Genomic DNA, 18,287 nt, shown 5'->3' on the forward strand with positions numbered 1-18,287 from the left:
GTGGATAGTGTTAGTGATAAGACATTACACCAAAGTCATTTGCCTACACAAACCAACCACTTTGTTTGGTTTTCTTTTATTATTAAGATCTAATCTTATCGACCCGCGGGCCCCGCTGACTTCACGTGATTGACAGGCCGATCGAGACACGGCCAATCGATGCTGACATGCCGGCTACCTACACGCTGTAGCTCTCCAAGAACTCGCCCACGATTAATCCTTCCGCTGTGGTGAACCATTGCGGACGTGCCATTGCCACATCCCGGGCCGCATTAAGGGTGGCCGGAGACAGAATGGTTTCCATTGCCGCCAGCATCGTTTCGAGACGTTCCATTTCTACGGGACCGTTGGTGCGCTGGGCAATGTTCATCACCGCATTGTTGATCGTGCCCTCGCCGACGATCCTGAGACGATAGTGAGTGAGAGAGCGAGTGTGTTAATCAGTGCCAGGAAAGGAGAAAGCCTCCAGATCGCGATACTTACGCCATTATTTGCGACGCGGAAACGGCATCCTGAAGCACATCCATCAGCGCCATCGTCGGTGTCCTGCCACCGGAGTAGATCGCCCGGAACAGTTGGTTGCGTTCGTCCGAAAGGTACACAAAGTTTGAGTCGGGCGTCGCGCTAAACAGGATCGTCCCGAGGAGCGTTATGATGTTGTTCGCGTTCTGCGAACAGCCCAGTGCATCGATCAGGTCGGTACGTTCGGCCTGATTGCGCGATGCCATCAAGCGCTGGAACATGAGCTGGAACTCGTTGTTGGCGTCCTCCTGCAAACCGTAGCAGTACACCACGGCCCGCACGTCGGGATGTATCGGGATCGGGGGCTCTTGCTCGGCAGGGGCAAACTCCTTCCTCAGGGCTTCCCGCGACCGATCCAGACAGTCCCGGTACCCGATACGGCAAGCCCAGCCCGTAATAAGCTGCCGTAGGTACTTGTACAGTGTCGTTTCGCCCGGGGCGACAGTGTCCACCGACACGGTGGCGTACACCTCCGATATAAGCTCGTCCACGTACACCAAGAGCGCGTGTTCGTGTTCGGTGGCGCGTAGCTTGTCGTACAGGTACGTTAGCACTTTGTCCGCCGCAAGCCAGGGCGCGTAGTCGCGTTCGGTGCGTAGATAGCGCATCAGGCGCAACACCACCGCCATATCGAGCAGATCGGCCCGCGCCAAATTGAACGCGTCGTCTATGAGCTGGGCGCGGTTCAGACGGTGGATGGCGTTCCGGTTGTCCATCAGTGCCTCGGTCAGCAGTTCCCAGTTGCGGCGATCGTAGTTCACGCGGTAGTATCCGGTCTGCTGCTTGTTAAACACGACCCACTCGTCATCGGGGACGGACGTTTCTATTTTGGCCGCACGGGCCGACAGCCAGCCGGTGGTTGTGAGATCGTAGAATGTGGCCAAAGACTCGTACGCGTAGTTGTACGGGATGTGCCACACATGGGTGGTCGGTAGCACGCTCTGCTCGAGGAACCGTTCCTGCGAGAGGATCATCGACCCGTTACGATACAATCGACGGACATTGAGCACCGGGAAGCCGGGTGCATCGGTCCAGGAGGCGAGCAGATCCCGCACGTTGGCAGTCGGCGGCAGAATGTCCTGCCCCGCAACTGCAGTCTGCAGATGGAGCGCTAGATTTTCTTCCGTTGCCGCATCATATCCCCGATCGGTGAGGTACTGCGTGAGTCCTGCGCGCCAAGCCGTCTCGCCGAGAACATTGCGGAACATGTTCAGCACACTGCCAGCTGTGAAAGGAAAATGGTTAGCAGCCGGCTCGATAACGATTCTAGCACCAACGTACATTTCTGATAGGCGATGATATCGAACAGAGCGGACACTTCGCTCTGTGTGGCCGTGTTCCAGTTCATCGGACGAATCTGCTCGTTCGCATCCTGCAGAAACGCGCGCTGCACAACTTCGCCATTGAACAGCTCCCAGTACTCGTCGCCTGGTTCGGCCAACCGTGTCGCGTAGAACTCGTACAGCGTGGCAAAGCCCTCGCTCAGCCAGATGTAGTCCCACCAGCTCGGGCTGACCAGATCGCCGAACCACTGATGGGCGTACTCGTGCGCAATGACGGTCGTGACGCGTTTACGATTGCGATAGGTATTTACGGTCGGGTTGTACAATAGCGACGGTTCCCTGCAATCAATCGCCATCAAAATCCGATAAGCGCACTGGTTCTGATCATAAAACCGGCACCTGCACCCACGCCCCCCTTCGTCTTACTTACCCGTACGTCACCAGACCCCAGTTCTCCATGGCACCGGTGCCTCGATCCGGCACCGCGATCGACGTCATCTTCGGCATCTGCTCGTAGTACGGCAGCTCCAGGTACGTTCCGAGCCGCTCGAGAATGGTGGCCCCAACGGTAGCGGCGTACGCTGCATCGTCCCTAGCATTCTCGCGAACGACCACACTGTGGGCGCTGGTCCCAACCGTCACAAAATCCGTCACGGCAAACGCCAACAGGTAGGTAGACATGGGCGGCGTTTTTTCGAAGCTGCTGGTCACATACTCCCGGTCGGTAGGATCGATCTCGGTGCCGTTCAGCGGCATATTGGCGATCGCCCTGTACGTACGGTGATGCGTAATCTTCAGCTCGAAGGTGGCCTTCAGCGCGGGCTCATCGTAGCACGGGAACACACGGCGTGCGAGCGTTGCCTGGAAGTGGGTCGTGCCGACGGAACGCCACTGGTTGTCAGCGTCCCGGTAGCGAGACACCAGATATCCGCTCTGATAGTTTCGCATCGAGCCGCTGTACGTGACGGTCAGTATGTAGCCACCGGGCAGGAACGTGGCAAAGGTGCGGAACGTAACGTGCTCCTTCACGATGTCCACCTTGAACGTGGGCTTATCGACCAAAATCGGACCGGTCAAAGACACCCGATGCAGCGACACTTCCTTAATCTCGAGCTCCTGCACGTGCAGCACAAGCGTTTCCGTTTCCTGCAGCACGGTCAGATGGATCTGCGTGGTCGCACTAAACGTTCGCACATCGTTGTGAATGTCGGTGCGCAGCGAGATGGCGTAGTGCGTCGGGATGGAAGTGTTCGGCAGGAAGTACGTACCATCCACATCGCGGGCAGGTGCGATCGGAGCCACCACATCCCAGCCGGAGGCCCGCACAAAGTCACGTTCGTCAGGGAGAGGACTTACTGCAAACACACGGGCGTGCTCAGCAAGGCAGGCTAGTGCGACGGCTAGTACCACTAGCGGATTAATGCCGGACCGCCGACGTCCGGTAGACCACCACTTAACCATTCTGTAAGCCATCGACATTGACACTGAACGGTCGGGGTGCGCACGTTGGACACTTAAAACCTGTTGCGCATCGGGATAGATAAGAGGCTTCAGCCGGATCGAATTCCCCCAATTCCCGTGGTAATGTAGTCATAAACTGGGATGCATCATTTAGATATTGGGTCGCGGCTGATAGTGTGCCGGCCGCTTGTACGCCGAACCTCGGCTGCATACAACCGAATCCCTCATCCGCTAAAGAAGCTGCTGCTGCTGCTGATGTGTCTGTGAGATCGTGTGGAGCCGTCATACGTCAGAGCGAAGAAGAGGCATTCGCTCTGGTGAAACCAAAGGCTGCAATATGCTCTTCACATACCTCACGATTATCTCGGTCCACACACACACACAGACACACTCCTCGATAAGGTCTATCACTGTTTACGATCCATGTCCATGCAGCGAGTAATTAATTGATGGTTCCAGTCAAGTGTCGTCCAAGGTGTATCTAATCTTGTTTGTTCCTTATTATACAACATGCACGGACACACGACACAATACATCGATGGGAGAGGTTTTGATTGAACTGATTATCTTGCTGCCCCGCCCTAATAAGAAGGCAGATTAAAATTGAACAGTTTATTGATTGATACCGACTGGCTGTACGTAAATCTGTCTAAATCTGATAAATTATGTCCTACCTCGGCCATCCTGGTTATGCACACCTGCAGACACCTGGTCCACCATGTATCATGTCATCCCAACCGAAGCTTCAATTGTATGCAATGTGTCAAAATGAAAGCTCAGTCTGTCATTACCAGCGAGTGTCAAAAAACGTGTCTTTCCGTAACGGACAATTTTTGCGTAAAAAAGAGAGGATTTTGATTTGAAAAATGTCGGTTAGCGACAGAACCTTTAAGGTGGATTTCTCGCAAATCCCAAGAAAGCCCACACGCACGGAAATTTTTAGCTTCCTTACGGACAAGCTAAGCCTAAAACCGGAAAAGCTGGAAATGGTACAATTCCTGAACCTTTCCACATCTGTGGTGGTGGAGATGAAAGAGGAGGGCGATGCTCTCTTAATAGTGGAGGTGCATGATAGAAAGCACACCATCACGTGTAACGGTCGGGATCACGCGATCCCAATCACAATGGAGGACGACACCAAAGTCGTAACCATACAGGAGGTATCCGCCAAGGTGACTAACGCGGATATTATATCAGCTTTGGAGGCCTTCGGGGAGGTGAAGGGGGCAAAGGACCTCCTCTGGGAGGAGCCTACGCCTTTTCCAGGCGTAAGAAACGGCAACAGAGCGGTGAAAATGTTAATTAACAGGCCCATTCCATCATACATCACCATAAAGGGTGAGCGGGGTAGGATCACATACCGCGGGCAGGAACAAACCTGCATGTACTGCGATCAAATGGTCCATTACGGTGTTTCCTGCACACAAAACAGGAAAAATAACAGCCAAAAGGCATCAGGTGTCAACCAGCGCCTATACTCGGCAATAGTACAGGGCAACCACACTACGGCCAAAGAGGGCTCAACAGAAAAAGTGGTAACCACAAAAAGTGTCCCCACCCAAGTGGGTACAATTACTAGAAAAAAATCCATTGACGAACCAGGCTGCAGCAAAGCACTGGAACGCATAGACTACGGTAAAAGTGTCTCGAACACCATGACACTTAACAAAAGAGCAATGTCCGACAGCTCCTATCCAGACACAGACGAGGAAAAAGCAGGGGTCTCCCAGCATGATTTTAAAAAGCCACACAAAAAAAGCACCAAAACGAACGAACGTAGCATACTATAAACTGCCAAACAGGTTTTTTGTTGTATAGGTTTTTGTTAACATATAAAAAAAAGAAAAGATAAATTTGTTCAATATTATGACATCCACATTAAAAATACTACAAACAAACATAACCAGCCTCATTAAAAACAAAGACGAGTTAGAAAGAATTCTACTCGCACAAGACATCACAGCAGCTTGCATCTGTGAAACTTGGTTAGACGACAATAATCTACATAAATCCAAAATCCACAACTACAACCGCATAAACAGCAATAGATCGGACGGCTATGGAGGCACTGCAATTTACCTCCAAAAAAACAAAAAATTTAGAACAATCAATAGACTTAGTAACGAAAACATACAAATCACAGAAATTGAACTCATACAGGATAAATTCAAAATAATTTGCATCTATGCAGCCCCTAGGACCCCGATTCAAGACTTCAAAGACACCATTACGCAAATAATACACAATACAAACAACAGGAAATGCCTAATAGCCGCAGACCTCAACTCGCATCACACCTCATGGGGAAACCCTTGGAGCGACAATAAAGGTACGTTTATAATTAACGAAATAGACAATACTCAACTAACAATTTTGCACAACAAAGAACCTACATACATCCCCACAGACTTAAACAAAAGAAATACAGCAATAGACTTAACATTCGTAACAGAAAACATAACCGATAAATGCACAAGGGTAGTACTAGATCACCACATGGGAGCCACCAATCACAAAACAATTATCACAACTATAGAAACAATCAATCACAAACAAGCCCGACTAATAACAAACAGGAAAAAACTTTACCATGAATTAAAACAAATGGAAATAGAGGAACACACCTCAGTGAAACAAATTTTCCAGAAAATAGACACACTAGTAAAAGGAAACACCTCTAAATCAAAAAAACCACTAAAAATCTGGTGGAATAGAGAAACGGAAAAAGCTTGGAAGGTAAAAAACAAAAGTAGACAAATTTTCAATAGAAACAAAACAATAGAGAACGAAATTGAATTCAAGAAAAATCTAGCTAAATTCAGACTAATTAAAAGAAAACACAAAATCCAAAAATATGAAGAGAAACTTAGCGAGATAAACAATTACACTAACACCACAGAATTATGGAGATTTATAGGAAAAATCGAAGGCAAAAAAACAAACACAAAAGATGAAAATCTCATCCACAACAACAAAGAGGCAGCAAAAACATTTTTAGAAGAAAATTTTCAAAAAAATAAGAAAGGGAACAAAAAACCTTATCAATATGCTAGGCCATTAAACAATATCATGGACGAAGAAAGATGGCATAACATTCTAAAAAAAAAGAAAAATACAGCCCCAGGGCCTGACAAAATCTCCTACGAAATTCTGAAAAATATAAATAGACCATCGGTCAGTAAAATAGTAAAGGAGATAAATAACATGTGGGAAAAAGGAAATTTAAAAAAGCAATACAAACACATAGAAATAGTGGCGATCCCCAAACCAGGGGCTGATAGAAACAACGCTAAAAACTATAGGCCCATAGCTATGATTCCGGCTATCACTAAAATCATAAATTCAGCAGTATTAGAAGACCTCAACAGACACTGTCACAACAACAACATTATACCAACAACTTCTTTTGGCTTTAAAAAAAACTGTACCACAAACCAATGCGTCAACTATTTAGTAAATGAAATTACATCCAACAAAAGAAAAAACTGGTTAACTGGAATAATGTTTATAGATTTAAAAAGCGCGTACAACAACGTACACACAGACTCGCTCATACAAATTTTGGAGCAAAACCAGATTCCGATAGAAATCATTAGATGGGTAGGAAGTTTCTTAAACAACAGAACGATAGAAATAAAATCAGAAGGAGAAAAGCTAAAAAAATTAGTGTCAGACGGTTTACCACAAGGGGATGTCCTCTCACCCACCTTATTTAACATCTACACCAAAAAAATCCACGAAACACTCAACAATAGCGACGGAAAAGTTTTACAGTATGCGGACGATTTCGTAATCATTCAAAAAGGGAAAACAGCCACAGAACTGGAATATAAGATGCAAACAGCGATCAATAGTTTTTCAAATACAATCCAGGGACTAAAGCTTCCAATTAACATAGACAAAACAAAATTTATGATCTTCAGCAAGAAACCCCAAAACATCACTATACAAATAAGAAACCAGCGAATAGAAAAAGTTACAGTTTACAAATATCTCGGAGTGTGGATTGATGGCAACCTATTTTTCAAAAAACATGTAGAAGAACTCAAGGATAAAGCTAGAAAAAGATTACAGTTAGTGAGAAGGATATGTAACACCAAAAACAACCTCAGCCCTACGAAAACCATTACTGTACACAGAGCCATTATAAGGAACATTTTGGAAACTGGCTCCCTGTACACTCTAAATGCAAAAAAAAACTTACTAAACTCAATGAATTCAATTACAAACCAGTCACTCAGAAAAGTAACGGGTTGCTCTAAAACAACCCCTATTAACACGCTAATGGCGATTGCAGCCGAAACCCCACCACACATTAGAGCAAGTTATATAGCCAAAAAGGACATGGTCAAAACATTAATTTACTCTCCGATCCATAGGGACCAAATGAGAAGAACCATGAGAGAAAACTCAAGAACCAGATCAAGAAACAAATCATACATGGAGAATTTATTCCAGAACAATCTGAATATTTTTGAAGAAACAGCAAGAATCAAAACAAATGACATCAATGGAAGCACAAAAATTCGCTGTGAAATCGAACCCAACATATCAAAAAACTCTACAGCAGGGAAAGTATACCTCAAACAATTTTGCGAACAGGAAATAAAAAAGCTAGGAACAACGAACACTCTAATTTTCACTGACGGGAGCAAGAGCGATGAGGGATGCGGAATCGGAATATACATAAGACCTCACAATAATAACAATAACAGATACTGGGCACATAAATTCAAAACAAAAAACATAACTCCAATTACGTCCATAGAATTAGCAGCCATAGAAAAAGCCATTAACATCATAACGATAGAAAAAATAGAAAACCCAATCATCCTTACAGACAGTCAAGCTGCATGTAAAATCCTCATTAACGCACAAAACCTCGATCACATCGACGAAATAGTCTATAATATACTCAGAGGATGCAAACACTCTAACGCTCAAATAAGATGGATTCCAGGACACTTAGGTCTATATGGAAACGAAAAGGCAGATGAACTAGCAAAAAAAGGAGTGCACGCAAAAGACATATACAACAACAAACTACGTTTGGCAGATGTAAACCATATGTTAGTTGAAAACATGAAAAAAGAAACTAGAGAATGGTACAAAAAAACGTGTGAGCAAAAGGGAAAAAAATTCCAAAGATTCCAAAAAGAGTTCGAAGACAAACCGTGGCACCACAATCTAAACATCACACCCCACGACATCAAAACAACAAACAAAATCATAGCTGGACATGATCTCTCAAAATATTGGCTCAACAAAATGAGAATCACCGAAAACGGAAACTGTGATGCATGTAATATTCCCGAAACAGGAACACATAACATCTTTTACTGCAACAGATACCAGACCCAACGAGAAAAATACGACATCTCCTTCGACGCATTTTTAGAGAAATGGAAAGAGCCGAACGGACGCATGGTCAAAAATATAACCAAATTCATACGAGAAACAAAAATCTCACTTTGAATAGAACCAAGCAAGACATGAAACATGCAGCATAAACGAAAAGCATAACACCACTCATCTGACAAACAGACCAAGCAGAAAAACAACAGACTCCGCAACCGGGTAGATGACTCTTGAGCAGTCCTAGGACTCAGTCGAAAGCCCAAACGAAACAGTTAACCTTTGAATATGTGGGGGGAACAATAGTTGCTCATACGCATAGAAGGCTATACCCTGTTTCAACAAAATAGAAGAAGAAGAAGAAGAAAATGAAAGCTTTTCCACATTTTCCAAAGCTTACAGCAAAACAAAGGCGAACCCGAGCCGGTCCTTGCCACAATTCCAATTGGTTTGTGGCGGTGTCGCTCAAAAAGGGAAACAAGGGAAACCCTCATTTACATTTAGATTGGATTGCATTGTTCACTACGTGCGACTGGTGCGACGAATGGACAAATAAGTCTTGCGCTTGATTGGCTTTCACACCAGGCCGCAGGTCAGTTACTGTCACAGGATCGGTCGGTCACACACACACACACACACACATAATGCTGGTCGCAATTTGCTTGTGCACGTGTGAAAATTGGATGGATTTTGACCATCTCGGAGTGCCATTGTTAGTGGTGTGAACAGTTAAGGACACAATCGAAATCGGTTCTCTGGTAGGAAAACAAAGGGAGGACAGTTGTCGTTGTGCGCTGGACACGGGTGTTGGCGTTGTGAGAACGCTTCGCGCGAGCGTCTTGTAAGATATTGGGTCAAGATTTTCCTAAAGCTTTCTTGCAAGTTGCCCGAAGCTTTCTCAAGTAGTATCAATTCTTACTGGAATGTCTGGCAAGAAATTGGCTTGGAATCGCAGACAGTTTCTAGCTCTGACGTATTTCTTCGAGTTAAAATTTGAATTTCCTAGTAATTCTGCAATTTACTGCATCACCAACATTTCTTACACCGCATTTATTAGTCCATCCCTCGTCAATGTCCGGTAACGGGAAGGACCATAGCACATCTGCCATCGAAACGTGGTCCATCCGGACGGAGAAAGGATAATGGCCACGGGGCCCTTACTTGATTGGGAGGCTGACAAATGCAGGATGCTGCATTATGTTGCACTTTCTTCACAGTGACCGCAACCCCAGCTAAAGGATTAGTCAGCGCAGCGCTGCGGACCGAACGCACGCTCATAATGTCACCCGTCCGGTCATCCCTGATGGCTCATTTCTTTTTCGCTGTTCGCTTATGAGAATGAAGGGATTTAGCTGCGTCACTGTTGCCCACTGTTGCTCAGGCTCACGCTGACCAATAGCAGCTAATCGGTGGTCAAGCACCACCAAATGTGTGTGTGTGTGTCGATCGCCAAGAGCGAATGGACGCGACATTGTATTTCGACGAAGGGTTCACCCTTCTAGATTGCGGATATTGATTTGTTTCTTCCTGGTTTTGTTTTCCTTTTCGGCCGGCACAACGGATCGATGGATGGTCACGGATCGATTAAAGTTCCCGTTATGGTTAACCGAGTTTGCTGCACCGGGTTAGCTTGGGCGAAAGAGAAAAAAGAGAACAGCCAACTGTCAACGTGACAGATAAATCAGTGACAGAGGCTGTACTAAATTCTGGCAATCGGACACAGACGCCTGCACTGTCCCTGGAAAAAAAGAAGAAAAGGCTACAGCTTTCGGATTGCAATCGCGTTTGGGCTTTGCGCGGGGACTACCTGCACGTCAGCTGGTGCAGCCCGCCGTCCGTGTGTCCTGCAGGATTAGGCAGTAAAGTCTTTGGAAAGAGGCGCATTGCTTCATCCAGTGTCACACACACACACAGCCAACAGTTGGCAGAGCTACACGATCGGCTCTGATAGCCGTAATACTGTCGCTGGCGATCACGTCCGGCCTGCAATACTGACCAGGGCTGGCGCTCACCACCAGCACACAATAATGATCGTTTATGATCGATTGATCGATCGATCGAACTCGTCAACTCGTCTTCGGGGGAAAAAAAACGGCTTTTGTTTTCCAAAATCCATATTTCTTTGTTTTCCCCGTCGAATGTCTCTATTGTGGCTGCGACCCAACAAAAGGATGTGGTCATAAGTTGGTCACCTGCGAGTGTGTGTCCCATTGTTGGTCACCGTTGGGTAAGCCTTTATTTTATGCAAGTCCTTTTTCTTTCCTCCTGACCACATAATGAACCCGAATTAACCGGTCGGCCAAACAATGGGAGAATTGAAACGGTTCACGGTTGTTTTTTTTTTCTTTGCCGAATCGATCGATCTGTTGTTGTCAGGAGGAAGGATGGCATTGTTTCTTTTCGTCCTCTGTTTGTGCTGAGAGGCAAACGAAGATAGGGGTGGGCATATGTTAAGACACACGAAAGTCCGAAGGAACGGTAAGGATCTTGCAAGGAAACCATCGGTAACTGGGGTTCGTTTCGGGTTTTGTGGTCGATCCTTCGTTACCGCTTTGATTGTCTTTAAGTCCCGTGTTGAACATGATGATTACAAGACAAGCCGTTGGTCGTGACAAGCCGCCAACATGATCGCTTTGGGTCGATCTTTGAGGAGATTGTTTATTCGGGAGAATGGCTTAACTGTACGAATATCATAATTAACGATAGATTGATCTTCACTTGAATGGAGTTATTTATGGAATATAGCAACGTCTTGCTGATCAGGTGCTATTCTCGTTCGTAGAAGTCCTATAACCTGTCCTAGAAAACCTAGTCCTTCATAGGAGTCCTATAAAAATAGACCCTGTGGTTAAAGAGGGCAATTTCATCCACAGGTGAAGCCTAGGCGACCATCAGAACGATGTAATATTTTGTACTTAATCGTATTGATCAGCCTTTCCAAGTTGATAAGAAATCTCGCCAATATCTCAGGCCTGTTTGTCTAACTGTACCGTAAATATAAGAACTATAAGCTGTTTTGGAGCTACATTTGAAGTTGTCTTTAGCTTCCAAAATAAGATTAGGCAAATGACTCTCGAAATTAAAATTATATTACTTTAACATAGCTTTAACATCCTGTAGAAGCTATCAATTACTAGCATAGGCAAATTATTTAAGCAGACATTCTGAAGTCTTATCCCGGAGCCCTGGACATCTGTCCATTCCTAAAGGTAACTCTCCAACTAGGTAAGAAAATCCAAATTGCTTTCTTCCTTCCAAATTCTGCACCGTCACAGTCACCGGGACATAGCACCTTGGGCGAAAGAGTTTACTTGATACTTCAATAGGCCCAATTTGCTATCGGATATTAATCAAACTGCACACGTCCTGCTTCGCAAAGACAGCTGCCTGTTTTTGTGACCCCGATCCTCTCGCAGCGATTGAATCCCGGCATAAATAAAAGAATGTGTACCGACACGCGTCCACTCACAGCGAACGCACGTGCCAATCGTTGAATGATCGTATCATGATCGTTTAATTTTGTTCTCCCCGTTTCTCACCCTCTCATCCGCAGCCATCTCATCGTTCCTGCAGCGCAGTACCATGGCCACCCTCAACCAGATGCATCGTACCGGACCGCACTTTAAGGTACGGCCACCGCGCCAACCGCTCGATGGAAAACCATTCGCCAAGGGTGTCGTGCTGAAGACGCTGATCAAAAAGCCCAAGAAACCGAACTCTGCCAACCGGAAGTGCGTGCTGGTGCGGCTCTCCACCGGCAAGGAGCTGGTCGCGTACATTCCCGGCATCGGACACAACCTGCAGGAGCACAACATTGTGCTGGTGCGCGTTGGCCGCTGTCAGGATTTGCCCGGCGTGAAGATCAAGTGCGTCCGGGGCAAGTACGATCTGCCGCACGTGATCAAGCAGAAGTAGAAGTAGGGTCGAGAGAGACGTTGCATTTGCAGTGTAGTGAAGTTGAATAAAAGCTGTATTACCGTGGTTTTGAAGCGCACGAATTAACCATCAGATGAAGATTTGCTTTTTTTGTTCGTTTTAGGAAACTATGAAGGAGAATTTCCCAACGGGTTATATCGTGTGGTGAAAAAAAAAACCCCGAATCGAAAACCCAGTGGCGGTAAAACAGTAAAAGAACCTCAAACGTGCGCGATGCGGTACCGCCGCATCCAGCAAAGGTCCGAAAGTCCGAAAGTCCGGGGAATCCAATGAAAGAAAGATGCCAACTCACCCGACCCAACGCTCGAACTCTGACCACCACATCTGCACGAAGCAAAGGGGACAATTTGCATGAAAATACTTTCCTTCTCCGACCGGAGCGAAGGTGGGTCGAGTTACGATAGCGCATCCAAGGCACCCAAGGTACGGTAATTGTTTGAGCAACAGAAATTAGCAAATCATTACGACAAGCTGTGCAGCAAAGGGAAGGATAACAATTTGCTGCCACTTTTTTTGTGACTCGCACGGATGAAAGGGGTCAGAATTGTAAAGAGAGACTGTGTAGCAGTAGAGGAAACTGTTTGCCGGAACCCCCGTACTCGAGGGATCAAGCCGCTCAAACAAATCGCCCCGACCCCTGTATGGTCAAGCGAAGGTGGGCACAGTTCTGTGGAAAAAATGGGAAGAAAACAGAAGATTTCTTGAAAATCTACCCTAGTGCCAACGAATTGCACGTGGATTATGCCATTTTCTCCCCCTGTTTCCTTTAGGGGTTCGTCGCTTTGAATCTTTCGTGTGCTAACGTTGCCTTTGCTTTACCTTTCGCTGCGTAACTTTGTGGCTTCTTGAAGCGGAAAAATGTACAAAACGGCAAAAAAGGCAAGGCATGGAAAGGCCCGACCCAGTGTCCGGTCAATTGAATGGTCAGTTGGTGCCATTTGTGTTGTGTCTTGCGAGTTGCAACCGGCAGCAGCAAGGTTGTGCATTAGGGCGAAGGCAAATAGCGAGCAGATTAAAATCTAATCTGGTGTGCAGAAAGACGAAGGTAGCATCGGTGTTTGGTTGTTTATTGGACAGCAAATCAAACAAACGACCCGTCGAAGCCACTGCAGGAAGTAGAAGCAAGTGTCTGCTTTCTGGCATAGTAAGATCGCAGGTTAAATGGGATTAAATTGCTGCTTAATATTTTGCTTTTAACTTTTTACTTTTAACTCAAACGAATGACGCGTTATTTGCTTAAAATATTCATGAGAAATTCGTTTCAAAATGGACACACACACACGAAGCTAGCTTACAAAACGTTCAGCACAGCATCCCTCTACCCTATCTCACCTTACAAGCTTCCTCGTAACGCTTGGCACACACACTTCAAAAGGCATACCTTACATCGCTCGATCGAATGATCTTTTCGCCAGCAAGCAGGCCATTTTCACAGCCACCGTTCACAGTCCCGTCGGGCTAATCTCGCTACACGGAAGGTGACAGAATGTTTCTCTGAAATGATGCCAAACGATGATGCGATCTCCTGCCGTGCTGTGCCATACGATCACCCAAAGCAAAGGTTTGCAGCGGGGGGAGATTAGCACCGCAAAGCAAAATGCACCGATGCACCCGTTCGGTGATTAAACTCTTTGCTGGCCATCCTTTCCATCTTGCTGGCTTGCTAAAGGATAAAGAAAGGGATGGGAGAATGAAAGGATTTTTACTTTTCGACGGAAGAGTAAGAAAGACACCACCTCCTTGTCTTATCTTACGGTGGTTGCTAAACAAAAAAAACCCGCAGAAGGATAAAGAATGTGTGTTTGCTTATGTTTGCGTTTGTGTTTGCACTGCTGTGTGTACCGTCTCTTGTGTTGTGCGGTGGTTTTTCCCTAGAAAAAAAAAACCTTGCAAAACTATCTCAAGCAACCAAGCAAGCATCATCTTCAGTGTTTGGGAGTGGGCGTCAACAATTGCAAACGATTTGTTAGGAAAGGATTTGTGTGTAGGCAGCCTTTCGCATTACAGCTCGTAATGCGGGAAGTGCAAAATTGGACCACATTGAGCTATCGATTAGGGTTGATAGATCGATCTTTGGGAAAACAGCACGATCGTTGTTATCCTTTGCTAGTAAGCCGGTTTCGTGTATCTGGTGGAACGGGTCTTATGGCTTAGCGTTTCAAGAGCAGTCGAGCTAGAATTGAATTACACGTGTTGTTGTTGTGTTTTTGGCCAATTTTTGAATCATATTTCATGCTCAAATTTTACATGTTTAAATCCTAAGCATGGGGGAAAGAACAGCTGCAATTGTGACGATCGCAAAAACTGTCTGATTTATCACAAAACCAGTAGAAGTAGATATTAATTCTACTATCAGTGGTGGGTCCAACCGTGGATGGAGTTGACGGTGTTGTACATAGCGGCTCGCGTCTTTGAAGAATCCGTGTCGACCTGCAAGGTCCTCCTTGTCCAGTGGAGCCTCGTTATATAGGATTCATCAAAGGGATCTCATCCAAGGTTCCTAGTCCACATAAAGAACTTGTTGGCCAGGGTGCACACCTCTCAAAAATCCTCGGCATTGTACATGAGACACGCCATCCAAGAAGCCTTAACCATGCAGGCCTTGTCCATCATCTGTGAAGAGACTTTTCCATTCCAATCCTGGTTCCAACCAATATTCTTCTTCCATGGCACTACAACCCAAAAGGTCTCGGCCTACCATTTCTGGCTTCCTGTGACTTGATGTTACCCGTAGCTGGATAGTCACAGTTGGCTAACTATGGGGGAACGACCCTGCGATGGGATTTGAACCTCGGTTATGCCGTGTGAATACCGGAGCAGCTGTCGGGCCGCCCTTGTAATAGAAGTTTATCAAAGGGAACTCATGTAAGGTGCCTAGTGCACATATAGACCTTGTTGTCCAGGGTGCTCCTCTCATAAGAATCCTCTTCCGAAGGCATCTTCGTTTAAAAGGCCATTTCCACAGAAAGATCCGGTCGTACATGAGACACGACATCCAAAGAACCCTTAACAGGCCTTGTCCATCATCTGCGAAGAGACTGTTTCTTCCCAACACTAGTTCCAAAAAATAATACTTCTACTGTAGGTCTCGGTCTACCATTTCTGGCTTCCTGTGACTTGATGTTACCCGTAGCTGGATAGTCAGTCCTGCGTACGGGGAGTCCTACGGTATAAAGACCGTTGTCGCCTCGACCACTGAACCAACCGGAGAGTGAGGATCATTGCTTAAACTTGGCCACGATCACCTGATCGATCTCTTGTTCGAAGTATGAGCATGGAGAATCCCCATGCCCAAGATAAGGACTCGATGGCTTCGCTGTTATCAGCAAAAGCGATAGTTTTCTAATGATCAAGCCGATTTGTTCGTCAGGACGATTAATGACTGCAAAAATTGATAATTATCAGAACTATGACCACAAGAACTATCAAACAACTAACATTCTTTTCTTCAAACCACCAGCTAGAAGTAGCATAAAATGCATGATTTTACCTCTTTCAAAACCACCAAAACACGGCCACAAACCACTGTTATATAACCTAGCCCCGACCTGTGCGAGGCCTAATGAGAAAACATATTTTCCCCGCACGGGAATGGTGGCCACCTTTACCCCATCGGCGTACGTGCAATGAGTCGCGCGCGTGAATTCCGGTCATTTAATTTCCTTGCGGTAAGCAGCTGAGGAGGCACCGGACTGGGCGCCGCTAATGTTACATGACACACCGGGCGTCGCCTTACCCTTTGACCATGCGGGTCGATGGTCTTTTCCGCGCACTTAGTCACTCGGTGAAGGTGATGCAAGGTTCTAATGTCGCACCTCGGAAAGTTGTTCTAGCCCAACTCGTTCTTCGGTGGAGAAAGTGATCCGGGACTGGTTTCCCTCCAGTGGCATGGGTGGTCGATATCCGAACACAATTCGTTACGCGACTTCCGTCTCCGGAATGTGGTACGGCATTTCGGAAGCAACGATGCTTGTCTCTTTGCAATCACCAGCCACGCTAGTGTAAGTATGATTGATCGATCGCAATATGATCTGCCTGGTGTGTGTTTTTCCTTCGCTACCGGTCTTTTATCTGTAACCGCACTACCGGGCAGGTAGGTACTTGTTTCCGGGGGTTGCGGGATGCTTTGTGTGCCATTTCGGAAGCAGTCGGCGTTGTTCCGCACGCAAAGAATAAACTACACGCTTCGGTGCTTCCCACGATCACGCAGGACAAATGGACATCTCAATCTTCCAATAGAGAGGAGAAGGTTCGTGCAAGGACCGGGTAGTTTTGGGTAAGCCTGGCTTGGCTTCTTTTGGCTAAAGATCTTTTGCACTCGCCACAAGCAAACACACACACACACACCGTTTTGGGGATTTTCGGTTGACAAATGGCACACGGACGACACACGAGGACGAAGAGCTCGAGCAAAGATCAACGATTGTGGCTGTGCATTTCAAAGACTCTAAAGGTAGCAAATTGTATGCATGCTGATGAGCCACTTGAAGCACCGGATTATGAGTGACGATCGAAGAATCGGACTGATCCCTGCCTGCCTGCCTGCCCGTCTTATCCCGTGGGCGATGCCGATCTAAAGACGGGATAATTGATCATTTGCATGCAGCAAAGCTTCCAGTGATCCAGTTTTACCTACTCAGGCTTAGGGTGCGGTACGAAGCCGGTAACGCCGCTGCGTCTTTGTATTGTGCAGAAGAAGAACTGATCCGGAAGGCTGCAAGAGATCCTGAAGAGATCATCAAAGTCCAGAGGTCCAATATAAAGCTTTTCTATTTTTTGGTTCCATTGTTCCTGATTGCTGTTGATCATTATCCAATGTTCCAATATTCCGTTGGTTGGTGAAAGATCGAGTAAGGAACACACGAAGCAGGCGAGTACATCAATTAACACTCGTCGAAAACCAAAATTTGTTTGCATTACTTCACCTTCGGAGAATTTCTGTAATCTGTTTCGTCTTTCGATTTGAAGGTTCCGGCTGTTTATTTGTACATGTTGCCTCCTCGTCCAACTCCAAACCGTCTTCAGCCAAACTTCATTCGGGCACGTGATCGTCTGCATCACAACATGCACCAATCACAAAGTATCCTTTTACTCGCTTCCTCGCTTCAGCCACCAGCAGTCAGTCAGCCAGCTAGCACGAGCCAAACGAGTTCCGTTCACGGCGTCTCAAGTGGATTGATGGGTTTATTTTCCTTCCAATCATCGTACGTTACCGGGGAGTTTTCCACGCCTTTGCTGTTGCAGAACTTTCTCCGGCGATCAAATAAACAAAGTAAGAGGACGCACACGAACGGACGAACCCTTTCCGCATCCGACAGGGGATGGTGGCCGGGATGAAAAATGATTCCTGCTACAACATTTCTGGACACACCATCGCGCAGATGTATCTTCTATTTTTGCAGACCCCAAGCGAGAGGCCTAATGAAAACAGGATTTAAATGAAGGCTTCTCAGAGCTTAGCCCACCGAAGAGAACATTCCGGAAATCCGGGCAAGAGTAACAAACAAACCATAAACAGCACGGGCCGATGCAACTTCACTCAACAGTTCCGGGAAGCAGACGAATGTACGGGTGTTGCGTTTGGCTTATCTGTGCGGGGTTGTTCTTTTCGGGCTGGACACTGCAGTTGGCATGATGGATGATCGACGGCGACAGCGATGCGAACAATTTGTCATGTCCACAAACACTTCCGTGCTTTTCATTTTCGGCCGCCGTCAGCCGGTTGGACGG

General features: G+C 46.5%; 3 protein-coding genes across 3 annotated transcripts in view; 2 read left to right on the plus strand and 1 right to left on the minus strand.

The window, feature by feature from the left end:
- Nucleotides 1-12,629, plus strand: part of LOC118506643 (40S ribosomal protein S12, mitochondrial) — a 31,515-nt gene extending 18,886 nt beyond the window's left edge. Inside the window, exon 3 of the mRNA XM_036044031.1 lies at nucleotides 12,175-12,629. Within this exon, the coding sequence (XP_035899924.1) occupies nucleotides 12,175-12,536 (362 nt within the window). The 3' untranslated portion in view covers nucleotides 12,537-12,629. The remainder of the gene's footprint in view (nucleotides 1-12,174) is intronic.
- On the minus strand, nucleotides 36-9,817 carry LOC118506173 (aminopeptidase N-like). The gene is made up of 6 exons (XM_036042944.1): nucleotides 9,783-9,817; nucleotides 6,888-6,973; nucleotides 2,236-3,370; nucleotides 1,804-2,144; nucleotides 484-1,747; nucleotides 36-404 (listed from the first exon to the last, which is right to left on the minus strand). The coding sequence occupies exons 1-6, from the start codon at nucleotides 9,815-9,817 to the stop codon at nucleotides 179-181; spliced, it is 3,087 nt and encodes a 1,028-aa protein (XP_035898837.1). The 3' UTR covers nucleotides 36-178.
- Nucleotides 4,039-6,482, plus strand: LOC118506642. The gene is made up of 2 exons (XM_036044030.1): nucleotides 4,039-5,068; nucleotides 5,458-6,482. Exon 1 carries the CDS (start codon nucleotides 4,133-4,135, stop codon nucleotides 5,054-5,056), a length of 924 nt encoding a protein of 307 aa, XP_035899923.1. The 5' UTR covers nucleotides 4,039-4,132; the 3' UTR covers nucleotides 5,057-5,068; nucleotides 5,458-6,482.
- Nucleotides 12,630-18,287: the final 5,658 nt, after the last annotated feature.

Source organism: Anopheles stephensi, chromosome 2, assembly GCF_013141755.1.
Source record: "Anopheles stephensi strain Indian chromosome 2, UCI_ANSTEP_V1.0, whole genome shotgun sequence".
Lineage (NCBI taxonomy): Eukaryota > Metazoa > Arthropoda > Insecta > Diptera > Culicidae > Anopheles > Anopheles stephensi.